The sequence below is a fragment of the Cupressus sempervirens genome, chromosome 8 (genome assembly GCF_028749045.1).
Source record: "Cupressus sempervirens isolate cs-2001-9-10 chromosome 8, ASM2874904v1, whole genome shotgun sequence".
NCBI lineage: Eukaryota > Viridiplantae > Streptophyta > Pinopsida > Cupressales > Cupressaceae > Cupressus > Cupressus sempervirens.
In genome coordinates this window covers 396,014,062-396,028,023 of record NC_143125.1, presented here as the reverse complement: position 1 = coordinate 396,028,023, position 13,962 = coordinate 396,014,062, and the positions used below count along the sequence as shown (strand labels likewise).

The following is a 13,962-nucleotide window of genomic DNA, read 5'->3' as shown; positions in this document are numbered from 1 at the left end:
TGGTTAGATCCTACCTCATTTTTTGTGCCATGAGATAAGAATACCAAGGAGGATCTATTAGGTACTACCCTAATTTTCTAGGAGGGATAAAAAGGAGAGGAGAAGAAAGGGGAGAAATGCAAATAAATGACAACCTCGCACTAAACGGGTGCTAAACCATTCATTAAATTGATGGTGCTTCCAATTTAAGATAGTACAACTGTAATATCCCCTACTAGGATACTTTTTTTAAAGCCAATTTCCTCTCAACTTAATGTCTGTGATTTATGCTTTGATATGTTCCAGTGATACCGTATTATGTTGGTTCTAATTTGTTTTAACCCTTTACAATGAAACTTAGAAGTGTTAATATAAATAATGACAAAACATATCATTTCACAAGACAAATGCTCATCGAAGACTAACAAAGTTTTGACCTCTTATTGCAAACTCAAAGAATATAGAAGAAGATTTGTCAATTGAAGTCTTAACAAGAATATATTTTTCAAATGATACAAACTTAAGTGAGTAGTGTATGTAATGTTCTGACCTTGTCCCTTGTCCAATTGGAAACTCATTGCACAGCAATAGACAATTCGAAAAGTAGGAAAGCATGTATAGGAGTCTTAAGAGTGTTGTCCATGAACTTCTAGTTGCAGCGAAAAGCCAAGTCCTCAGGTAATGAACAGGATTCTGAGAAGTTATTTGTAAAAATTCAAGCGCTCAAGTCTCCAGCAGTCCGTAGCAAGCATGAGCTCTCAGATATATACCAAATCGTTCATCTTTACCATGGCTACTACTGACAAAAGAGACCTCCAATCAACCATGCCAGTTCTGAGATGATGAATGAGAACCACTTGCATCTTCAGTCTCAAACCAGTGAAATCCAGATGCTATGTTTACCTACAGCAAGGTAATTGCTAATGGCGGGCAAAATGGTGTGTTTCAGCAACCACCTACTTTCTTCGACAATAGATAACATGCACACAGTAAATGCTTTTGCAGTGATTCCAACATTCTATAAGCCCTCTGATTGGCCTGAAACTGAAAGTGCCTAGGCTGAAGCTTGCATTGATCCTTGTAAAGTCTAGGCTAGCCCACACAACCATAATGAAAAGGACTAACGACACATCAAGAAATAATGGCTTGAAAAGGGGACATTACAAAATACTCTAAGATTGATGATCCTATATTATGGAAGGTTATTCCCCTATAATGTTCTTTGTGGCCTTGTAAGCAAGACCTTCAGTCACATAAATGACTTGTCTTTGAGTTCCGCCATGAGTCCCATCTTATTATCTATTTGTAAGTGCCTTGTTTGATTGTGTTTCCAACCCCAAGTCTTTTACATCAAGTGGCTCCACCAACACCAACTAGGGTAGTTATTTCAACCACCAAAACTGATTGCCTTTAAGGCTTCTACTTGAGAAGTTCGAAAATGAGAAAATAAAACTAAGAATCTGGAAATAGGCTCTACAACATTCTTTTATAAAAACCCAACAAGCCTTCCCAAATGTCCTTTGCACTCTTTTTAATATATTACACTCAATAGATAAAGTGACTTTCAAACATTTATTTTAATCTTTACTTTAGTCAGTTTAATAAATCAATTTAAATAAGTTATCTGTAAAATGATACTTTATTAAACAATTTAAATGATTATTTTAAATTATTCCCTTATTGCAAGACTTCAGCATACAACAATATATAGGCTAAGTGATCACATTTGACTACTCCTCAAAAGCGAACATTATATTAAAGGTATCAATAAGAGAGATGATTTTTCCATCATAGTGGCCACAAATGATTTTGCATTTGAATATATACAATATTTTTATATCTTTTAGAGATCCAAAAGCACTCATGGTTATCTTAAAGGACTTTTTGAGAAAATATATCTCTCAAATAGTTCTACGACTACCCATAGGTGATAGGAAAAATTCCAAGTTTGCAACCTTATACTTCAATGATTCTATATATAGAATTTGATTCCATTTATCTCATCCAAAATAATTTATAAGTTATCGTGGAATAGTTGAATTCAACATCCACAATGCTAGAAATTATATGCATTAGCAACAAGCTAAAAGAATTAAAACAACATAGACATATAATCAGGTAATTGGTCTATGAGTATGCTACCTCGGATGAATGAAACCAAAAGTTTGTGAAGAAAGAAAGAAAGCAAAGTTGAAAAGTAAACAAAATAAGATTTAACGGAACTCAAAAGGGTATACAAAATCAAACACAAACAGAAAATGGAGATAAAATATATATTTATGGTAGTCTATATTATTATGTACAGAGTATAACAGCAGGAAAAGTAAGGCTAGCAACTCCACTATTAAAACTGGGAAATTTTCAAAAAGACCACAACAGTCTTGTTTCTTCCGAGAAAAACTAAAAACAGTTAATTTTTTCTAATAGATAGATTACATCTCCAATGTATGTACAAATTAATAACAATAAGGAAACTAAGAAATCATTGTATTTGGATTCCCTTCCCAAAGATCTTAAATAAATCTGCTGAAGAAACAGTAACCCCATTAAACATACAAAAAAATTAAGAATGGTATATACAAGTAGCAATTATAAACTTCTTGTGATTAAAAATCAAACCCTGCTTCTAAAATGGTAGAGCTTAAATGCATCAAGTGTCGGTAGCAGATTATGACAAAAAGTTCACTTGCAGGCATGTTTCCTCCTATTTTGAACCATTTCTTCAATTCGTTATGTCCTAAAGCACACGACCAAGTCAAACAAGAACTCAAATACCCATTTGACTAGTATTTTATTCAACTGCTTTGCAATATTTCAACTTATTCTTTTTACATTTGTGTTGACCAATATTTTCACTCAATCTATCTTTGAACAAATATCCCAGACATCTTCTATTTTAGTCTTTCAACTAACTCTAAATGGATTTTGACAAATATTGACTTCAAGCTTTCTTCAAACAAATCTCACTAAGATTTAACTTGCCAAAATGTAAGCTGGTAGAGATAAAATACTGCAGACAAGGTCTTAAGGCCTCACCTCTAGCTCATTTTTCTTATCATTTTGTGCATTGATATCAGATTGAACATGCCATAGCTGCATAATGATTACAAAGTCATCTGTAAAACAGTTGTAGCAAGTAAAATGTTTCCTCTTATGCTAGTCATCTATCTTAGCTACCTTCAATCTCCACTTGCTCTATTCCACAAAACATCAAAGAGTATGAATAAAGAAAAAAAACCTGTTCTTGAAATGCATCTCTTGGACTAGCATGTGGGGACTCAACTTCTTGCATATGGTCACCATCGCTGTCACTACCTGAGCTCATGATATCATTTGAAACATCACTAGAGTGTCCATCTACTCTCTTCCTCTTTCTCTTCCTCTCTCTGTAGATAAATTTAAGACTAAGATAAGTTTGAACCTAACAACTTCATACTATCAAAACAAGAAATTACAAGGACAAAACCGCAAAGACATCAAGAAATGTAAAATATCAATTTGACGGAAAACATTTTCAGGATCATCATAAGCTTCTAAAGAAAAGCACAGTAATTAATGCAAATAAGCATGGATTGCAAAACAAAAATGTTCTTTGTACAATGAGATAGATTGTAAACCTACTTAAAAGCATGCCTATTTATGAAACCAACTTTATAGCCAAGCATTCACTATTAAATTGAAAAAAAAGGGATAGAAAAAAAATCAAAAAATAGAGTGACAGTTCTTCATTATTGTCCAACCAAAACAAGAAATTACAAGGACAATATTGCAAAGACAGCAAGAAATGTAAAATATCAATTTGGTGGAAAACATTGACTTCAGGATCATCATAAGATTCTAAAGAAAAACACAGTAAGTAATGCAAATAAGCATGGATTCCAAAACAAAAATGCTACTTGTACAATGAGATAGATTATAAACCTACTTAAAAGCATGCATACTGATGAAACCAACTTTATAGCCAAACATTCACTATTAAATTGAAAAAAAAGGGATAGAAAAAAAATCAAAAAATAGAGTGACAGTTCTTCATTATTCTCCAACCATTCTACTACTATAAAGAAAAATGAGCCTATTTTAACTACCACTCAAAAATTCCCTTGTTTGGAAGATTTTTTCAAGATCCCAAAATTGTTGTTTTTGGTGATTTTCATATCTATTAAGCACACATAGGTAGCGGAGTTGGCTTGGGCCTTAAGTTTGCTCCCCAATGGTCTCGAGTTCAACTCCAAAGCTCCAACTCACCCGATGCACCTCGCTTGCAAGTGGCTTCGTACATCCCCAAAGGATTAGTCTAACCTCAGCTCGCCTTGACCCCAACTTGGCAGCAAGTAAGACCAAGGTAAGGTGGGTCGGGTTGCAAGGATACCTCTAACACAACCATAAATTAGCCTTTGACTCTCAAAATAACACAAATTTGGCATATGAATTCTTCTGATTCTTATATTTTAAGGTTATATTATGTATATGTACAAGCTTTATCCATATTTTCATATAAATATTTAAAATATCTCTATATATTTTGATTTTCCCTATTGTTATATAGTCCTCCCCATTCACCGTCCCCCCATCCCCAAAATCGGCATGACCGTCACAGAAACCTATCCTGCTGTCCCCGTCCTGAAAACTTGGGGGAACAAATTAGAAAACTAAATTCAAATTTACCTAGATGATTATAGAGATCATTAAATTATTTAAACCTAACTTGAATGTCATTATCCATCAACTTGCTTATTTCATTATACGCATGAAATAAAGGATCTTAAAAATTAGAATTTAGAAAAACTCAAAAAAAAAACACAAGGGTCTATATCATTGATGGAATTGACCTAGAATTGGCATTATCAAATTTTGGAATTAACATCTACCAAGTTTGTTTACAAAACATAAAAATGGAATAGGGATTTGCTAATTCTCATTTACCCCCAAAACCAGGATTTGAATCTTCCATCTAAATAGGTGGAATTGGAAAATCAATTCCAATTCCACTGAAATGAGAATTGGTTGTAAATGGAATTATGTATTATTATTCCAAATTTCTATCTTTTTACGGTGGTGCTAGAGTTGATGATCATTCCTCCGTTATCATCGGGTTTCAAATCATAAGTCCTCAAAGGAATGCTAAGGGTGGCACCATCGACGATGATTCATGTAACGGGGATGTACTAGAATGGATTGATAGTGTTAGTAATGAGCTACAGTGTCTCGGTGCCTGTGAGGGAAGCATTGTAGTTGTCATTGAAGAAAGGGTTGGTCTTGGAGGGGGAATCGTCGATGGTGAGGAGACAGTAGGAGAATTTGGTAATGAACAAATTGTAGAGAAGTTGTGAGCTTAAAGACAAAATGCCACATCCCAACCCTACGATGCTCGAAGCTTGGTCGTGATTGTCATTTCCACATCTTCTCATTGTAAATTCTAGGTCAGCCAAATAGTTCCAACATATTCCAAAAATCATTTTTCAGATTTAAAAATTCCTAATTGTCAAATTCCAATATTTGACAATTCTAGTATCAACTAATTCTAGCAACCAAACGAGCCCTAAAAGCCTCCTTTGGAGGCATTTGGTGAAAAAAATTGGTCCTAGACTTGTGTCAAGATTTGGTCCAATTAGTAGATCTCAATGGCATATTTTAGAACTTTGAGATGCTTCTTCACAGAAAAGTTTTGCTCAAACAAACAACCAAGTCAAAAGTTATACCCTGTAAAATGCCCTCCACCATTTTCCTCTAGTTTAAAAAAGAAAAAAACTACTACAAGCTCATAGCCTCAAACTATTGTCGCATAGCTTGACACAGCTTCTTCAATTCCCATTCTATAATCCATGTGCTTTCTATTAGTGCTAATCTCTCCCGTTAAACGAAGTGTCAATTGTGTTCTCCTTGTTGAGTATGAATGGTCCTCTTATCTAAAATATGTGCAATCTTTTTGCCTTTCCCACTTGGATTTTCCACGGCCAATCTACTTCCTCCTCATTATCATTATCAAGATCTTCACCATGAAAGGTATACAACACAAGGGAAATATCCAAAGCAGCTGGCAAATCTAACTCGTAAGCATTATCATTGATTTTCTTGAAAACCTTGCAAGGTCCAACTTTTTTGTACTTCAACACATAGTTGGAAAACTCTCACTCAACAACTCACCAAGCCCCAAAAAGTTTATTTGGGAAAATATCGACCAATTTTTCAAAAACAACTTGTGAACCTAAAAATAGCTCAAATTTAATTAAAATTACATTTGCTTTTGCAAAATTCAATCAGCAAATGCTTGTAATGAGTTAATTAAAGAGAACATATAAGAAACAAGCACAGTTTAGATATGTATAGATGCATAGTGGGTACAAAATTGCATTCTCGTGCGGAGTGCTAATGGCAAGAAGTAAAATAGTAAATAGTTTTTGTCAAACTAGAAGTAAATACTAAATAATAAATACATCAATGATCAATACAATCACATCTTCCTCTTCCCAGCTCTACTAGTAGGAAAAAGAGGGGGTCTAGGCCTTGAACCCTCTTGAAATCCACTCAATAACTTGCAATCACATAAGAATGCCTTGGAGGTTGGACCATTTTTTCTCTCCACTCCTCAAGCCTCCAAACGCTAAAACATTAACTGGTCAAGAAAAAATGAACTTATTTTGCCTATATCTCTGGTCTATCCATGGGGCCGAGTCAAGATTAAAGACTCGCTGAGTTTTTGAGAAAAACTTGGTGATTAATCTGCCCATAGACGCCAAAAACTAGACGATTTTTTCCCAAGTGAGTGATGATTTTTTCTAGCAAAAACTTGGCTATTATACTAATTGTTGACGATTATTCAATGATTATGCCAACTATGCTTCAACATGTGGTATATTCCAATAGAAAACCGCACTCATCACAAATAAACCATTACCAAATCACCTTAATTAAAGACTTGATGCTACCAACTCATACTCAATATAGTTTTGTATCTCAAACTACTTGCCTTCAACTTTTGCCTCACTTATGTTTGCAATTGTTGAAGGCATTCTACAAGTGCTTTCCCATCATCACTAAATATATCACCAAGCAGTAGCTGCACCAAATCTAAAAACACTCTTAGGATTCATAAACAACTTGAAATGGTTATCAACCTAATGATCTATTCACAGAACTATGAAAGAAAATTTTTTACAGGGTAGCGTGTAATATCTCCTTTTTGGGACATTAGAAATCATTTAAACAAATATATTTTAATTTACAAAATTATATTCAATTTAATGATGACTAGATTTTATTGTTTAGTTCAGCAGGCAAAGTGACTTTATGTCAATAGGGAATTATTTAATAAAGATAGATAAGATAAGATAAATTTATTAGTGTTCAGCAAGAGACCACAAAGGGGTCTAAAGGATTGAAAGCATACGATGAAGGCAACAACCAACAATAGGAACACCAAACAATAACCGAAAAAGGAACAAACAAGAAAGCAAAGGACCCATGAAGGAAGACTAAAGGCTCTTCCCAGGCAGGAAAAAGTCCAGCACCGAAGGATAAGGTTCAAGGCGAGGGCAAGCCCTCAATTGTTTTAGAGTACTGCTGGAAGTGGAGTGCCTCTAACGAGTGAAACCATTGCGAGGCCTTACAAACCTGGTGTGACTAGGAGTAGGAGGATCAAGCAACTGCTTTGTGTAATAAAAAAGAATACCAAAGGTCAAGCAATGGGAAAGCCGAGAGTTTTATGGAGAATTCCATGAAGTACAAGGAGAGGATTATTTGGAACATGTTCGAATGTTTTATTTAAGTTGATGAAATTGTATGAACCTCTAGCATTAACTAGAATTTTTGGAGACAAAAACCTTTAGGAATTTGTTTAGAGATAAACAAAAACCCGGTTCTTCTTGGAGAGGATTCGTGACAAAGTCCACACTTGTGGAGAACTTGTAAGGTTAAATTGTTACAGAAGCATTTTGCATATTATTGTCTCAAAAATTATTTTCAAGAATATCATGTTCTGGAAATAAAATAATATGTTTTGGTCTTAGAGTGTATAAACTTCAAGTATATTAATAAATATTTGGGAAAGGATTATTCGAACGAGCAAATATTTATTACTGGGCCTTCATCTTTTTTATATTCATTGCCAATACTTCTGAGGATTTAATGGATTTTGTGGCACATTGTAGAGATTGAACTTTTATAATATTGAGGGAATTTGTAGTAATAGTGATCCAGAAATATTAGCCACACTATCTTTGAATATATGGGTGTGCAAATATTATAGATATTGGGTCATTTTAATATTCAAGGCGATGAATAATATTTGAATATGGGGTCTTGAAGAATGAATGCACCATATTAATTTATAGTTCACATAAGAAAATTTAATCTTGTTTTGTGGGGCTCGATTCTCTATTGGTTGTATTACCAAGCTTACGCGTAAGCAAGTTTATAAGATTATTGATCAAGACAAATATTTCATTGAACAATTATATGGAATAAATTATTAGTGGAAACTTGCATAGCTTATGTTATATATGTTGTGAGGAATATAAGAGCCAAATTAAATATCAAGTTATCATTAATAACCCTGGCAATGGCCCTAGATAAGGAGGTTGATTAATATTATTAAGTCTATTTCATCGTTCCATATTCCTTGTCATGAGCTTTTATGGTCTGCTACTGCAGCTACCTATGCAAAGTCATATTGCTAGTGTGGTTTCCAAATTTGAGGCAAATTTGGATTGAATTGCAACTGGGCTATGATTCGTCACTCACCTGCACTGGATTAAACCTCGAACTAGAGCTGGTTATTACTTCTTGGTGTGAGAACTGTGTGGCATCACTAGTGGCAATCTACAGGACCACCAGATCATTCATTTCACTCCCTTGGTATCGGTTTTTGTTGAGACAAATACTTGTAATACACAAGAAGAGCAGTATATCCTCCAGGCCGGTGAGATCGCTTCAACTCTATGCTATGGACATTTTGGGTGCTGGAGAATTAATCAGAGCCCATCACACCTATGCGCATTTATAAGTGCTTCTAATATGGGAGGTATTGGTTTATGTCTGCAACACATCTACATGTCAGGATTGGTATTAAAAATAATATTTGAGAAATTTCTAAACTATTTATGTTGTGAAATATAAATGCCCAGTTTCAATTGGTGATATAGCTCAGCCCTTTCACTGCACAAACTTTATTATACTGTATATATTTTTGTATTGGAGGTGATAACAACATACATTTGCCAACTATTTGTCAATATATCTGTATCTGAATCCATTGAGAAAGTGTATGATACTGCAGATATTTAGTTGAAAACAAACCAGGGTTTCCATTATATTTAATTGACTGAAATTACGGAGTTATAAGTGGGATTTTGGGAAAGATTCTTGAAGGGAATCTTACAGTGGTATCAGGGCACCGAACGTGCCATCCTATTGGGTAAATTAAGTGGTTTGTATTTGTAGACGGAAACTTAGATCATTAAGGAAAAGATCATGAAGGATCCTACTCAAGCATGACGACAGTCAACTCTGAATTTGCTGCAAGATAAAAGGGGAGAAGTACTTAGCCTGTTTGAGGAATATGACACACTTCCTACACATGTTAGGAGGTATCTACACTTCATTGATTGATTTTCATCCAAGGCTATATCACCAGACAGTTTTGGAAAAGAAACAATACCATAAGATAATTCGTGATCTTCTTGCACAAGGAGTTTGCAAATATTGGAATGAGCATTAGGCAGTCACTAGTCAGCCTACAAGTGAGCAAAATTTTGAAACAACGCTTACTAGAGAACACACATCAAGGAAGGAAGAAGAGTTTGAGAATGTTGATGATGATTCCTATGGCATGCATAGAAGAACCATTGATGGGTTTATTGAGGTTGTACATGATGAGTTCTATAATGTTTCTCATAGAGGAAGTAACGGTGTTGTATGATGTCCCCAATTTTAATGTACTAATTTAATTTTAATTGGTCCCAAAAATTAAATTAAATAATAAAGGGCCTTTAATTAAATTATGAACATATGACCCAAATTAATAAAGTGACAAAATAATTATAAATGAAATCCTGTTGTAAATTTCTAGATGCTTCCTGGGGCCTTTATAAGGAGATGGTTGGGCATTGTAGTCATCAAGGATTGGATTGGATTTGTCTTTGTGTTTCCAGAGGCTGAAGGCTAAGGATGTTGTGTGCAGTTTTGGAGGAGGAAGACCCTCCCTAGTCTGTCTGTTGCAGTTTTGGTGGTCCAGTGCCACCCTATTCTATCGATGGAAATATCATTCGGATATTTCACATTATTCACCAAGTCTGTAAAGACTCCACCTTGAGAGATAACTTGTATTAGCTTGGATCTGTTCTGATGCATATGTAATCATAGCAATGCTATTTGAATCTGAATATAAATATATATTTGTGTCGCTACATTTGGGCAACAATATTGTGTGAATCTCTATTGCCTCCAATCTGGTGTTTTTGTGATCTAGTTTTGCACATGCAAAATCGATTGTCTTAGTATTGGCAAAGACTATACATTGGGTGACAGATTCATCGGACGCCCAAATTGTTATTGACTGTACAGAGCCATATTACATTTACACAAAGCACTTGTAACCCTACGGCCTACAGACTGTACTTCCTAAGTCCCGTCACATTCAGAAGCCACCACACAGTAACTCTCACCCAGCCATACAGCCCCCAAATTCTTCCCCGTACAGGCCATAGCAATAGAGTCGTATGACATCTACCTGTCTACTTCCATACAGTGCTCACACTCCAAATTCCATCATCCACATGGCCAGACCTTACCATACGGCCTGCTATACTGTACGGCTAGCTACTAACCACACAACATACACCTCCAAGTGGCCATTTGACTACACGGTTCATATCCTGTGTCGTACATCTTCCTATGGGTGCCATACATACAGAACAATGGACCTAATGAGCTACAATTGATCACACAATAAAATCTGAACTCTGCATACACTTCAGTTTGTACCAATGGGAGTCATTCGGTGTTGTACTTGGACCGGAACATTACAGATTGAAGAAGATATTGTCATTAAGACTGCAAAACCAACTGTGATAGATCAAACACAAGGAGGTATGAATACATTTGGTTTTCCTCTAATTTAGTCTAGCGTTGTTTCGTCACCTCCACCTCATCTTGTGAGGGAATCAAACCATAGTTTCAGAATTGTTGAGTTAGATAACGTTCATTGTTCATACACATGATGGAAACTCATCAAATTTGGAATGTAGTCAACAAAAGGGCTTCAATCAAACATCCCCTGAGTAAAGTAGTCAGCAACATTGCATTTAAAATCCAGCTGTGATGAATCCTATATATGGCACAGATCTCTCTTGTAATGGACCTATTTATGACTATACAACAATACCAATTCCTCCTCACTAAATAGACAAGAAGAAAGGTACTAATAACAGTGCTCTATTAGAAAACATTTTCAAATATTTGCCACAGCAGCTTTGATTTTGTGCTTTATCATGAGAGAACACCCTTTTCAGAAAACAAAATAATGAGGCTGAGTCTTCCAATATTGGTACTCAAATTGCAGATGATAAACATGAGGGAAGAGATAGAGATTCAAATTGCCTTTGAGATGCCCACAGCATTTGGAGAGAAGCATGAGGGAAACAAACTAATCCACAGTTAAGCTGATGTGGAAGGTAAATTCTTGATGTTCATTGATAACCCCTTATGTGAGATAAGTGCAGACATGATTCTGTAAAGAGCTGCCTTGGTCTGATCTATTTTTTTTGTGGCTTCCCTTTTACTATAGTTTTGTCAAACAGTTTGATTACAATCTGAACACTGATTTTTCTGATTTGTTTACGGTAAGCTGATGTAATCAGTTTGCTGTTGTTTGTTAAGTAATTTTGTTCATTCAATGAAAAAACAATACACAAGAAATACTCACACAGTATAGAGAATGCCACTTATGCATGATTGTACAAGTCGAGTCTGATAACAAATTACCATATTCAGTTTTAAACATGTATATAGTCTAAACAATTAGACTACCAATTTAAGACATAAGCAAGCCTGTTTTGCATCCAACTTGCATCTACCTATGCTCAGGGTTTGACAATGAACAAATACATGGCATGGAATATAAGATTCTCTCCTCAAATCGGTGCCAACAATTACCAGGAAACACCAGCATATATACACGCCCAGGTAAGAGAGCTTTGGGCCCGCAATAATCAGACTTAAACCTTTATAGAATATGGCTTCCTGTAGGAGATAATACCAATTGTTGACCACCTTAAATCACATCCAGTGGTTCTCCAAATCCCACGCACAGCTCTCTGCAAATGCACAATGAACTTGGAAAGCAAGACAACCAGCAAATATGGTACACAGCCTGAAATGATTGGTGAAACAACTCCAGTAATGCTTACGCAGCCCAGAACTTAATTGGGAACAGCAACTTCTAACTTGCACGGCCTGCCCTAGACCTGTACAACACTTTCAGCAGATCAGATTTATGGTGCTTCACAGGAGAGCTTCCCCAGAAAGTATGAACATATACGACAGCCTTAGAATTACTAATGACTCAAAACTAAATTCTTCCTAGTAATAACAAACTTGACCAATAGAGTAACTAGATATCAATATGACTTACCTTGAAACTCAATCACAAATTCTCCAGACTGCATCTTGCAACAGCGAGAAGAATGTCAGAATAGATGGATTTCGTCCTCCGAACCCTAGAGAGAAAATCTCCATAATTTCACAAATTTTCATATATTATCCAAGCATGCTGAAAGAGAGCTCTTCAATCTCTTTTATAATACTTTCTAAGAGCTCCACCACTCACTTTTACAATGTCGGATAAACAAAATCGTTTTCTTGCCCTTTTGTATCATTTCGGGATTTTTGCTTTTCTGCACCTAGTTTCCTGTGTCTACTTTTTCAGCCCTTATTCTATCACAATTGTTTTTTCTTTAATATTTTCATGCCATGTAACATGATTTTCCTTCACTTAAGTTCCTAATAACTTTTTTTTATGCTTCCAGTATATTATAAAATAAAAGGGGCCATTTGATTAATGTTTCCCAAACTAGAGACCATGTGCTAATAAAGTTAAATAATTAAATTTAACTTTATTAACACACAATAAATGATATCAATGATAAATAAAACTTCTTGCCCGTTTTAAACGATTACCCTCGATGTCACTACCTCTGGATGCCTAATCATGTCCAGAATGACTTACTATAAATAGTATGTATGCATGAAACTATCACATAACCTTGAAAGAATTGACACCAAAACTACCTAGGCCAAATGGCCTCTAAGTCCCTTAAATGTTCTGGTTAGCCTATAAGACGAAGGGGAAATAAGCTAACAACATCATTATGCTATACGTGTCAGAAAGGGGACATTACAATGTGTCTTACCCAAAATCGTTTGTCCTCAAGTAATGTCAAAGCAACCCCACAATCATCAAATTGATCTAAAATGTAGCCAAGAATGATTCTAAGGTCCCAAGTCAACCTATGAGATTTGTAGTAACATCCTCTAAAAACAATATTCTGCAAGGTACTGAAATAAGTAATCTCTTGAAAAACTCTCGGAAGAAGAGTGTAAGGCCCCTTCCCCAATACCATATTATAAAGCCTAAATAACACAAATATGGTCAGAACATGTAAGCGTAAGGAGGTGAGAAGTCATGTCTTTGTCTCTCATGCATGGTATGTGAATTATAGAGTGTTACCATACACTTTATGATAGAACAATGATAAGTAGGTTCCAAGATTTAGGTATGTCATGATTGGCATCCTTCTTATTAGTATTGGACCTGAGATCTTATTAAGAATGATTAACATTGTAGTCATTATTGTCATAAGTATTACATTCAAAATTTTATCAGGTTGGTAAGCTAAGACCCTATGGAATAAAGACTCAAGATGTTATAACTTAGAAAACTATGCCGATGGGTTCATAGTATGTTATGATCTATTAGGATAGTTGTTT

The 13,962-nt window shown here is 35.2% G+C and overlaps 1 protein-coding gene across 2 annotated transcripts in view; it reads right to left on the bottom strand.

Annotated features, from left to right (window-relative positions):
• The window catches only part of LOC149542949 (Zinc finger C-x8-C-x5-C-x3-H type family protein), a 217,368-nt gene that overhangs the window by 162,485 nt on the left and 40,921 nt on the right, over positions 1-13,962 (bottom strand). For both annotated transcript variants that reach the window (XM_089797884.1, XM_089797885.1), the window contains exons 4-5: positions 3,218-3,365; positions 3,016-3,072 (exon numbers count right to left, since the gene is read on the bottom strand). In XM_089797884.1, the coding sequence (XP_089654010.1) occupies positions 3,016-3,072; positions 3,218-3,365 (205 nt within the window). The remainder of the gene's footprint in view (positions 1-3,015; positions 3,073-3,217; positions 3,366-13,962) is intronic.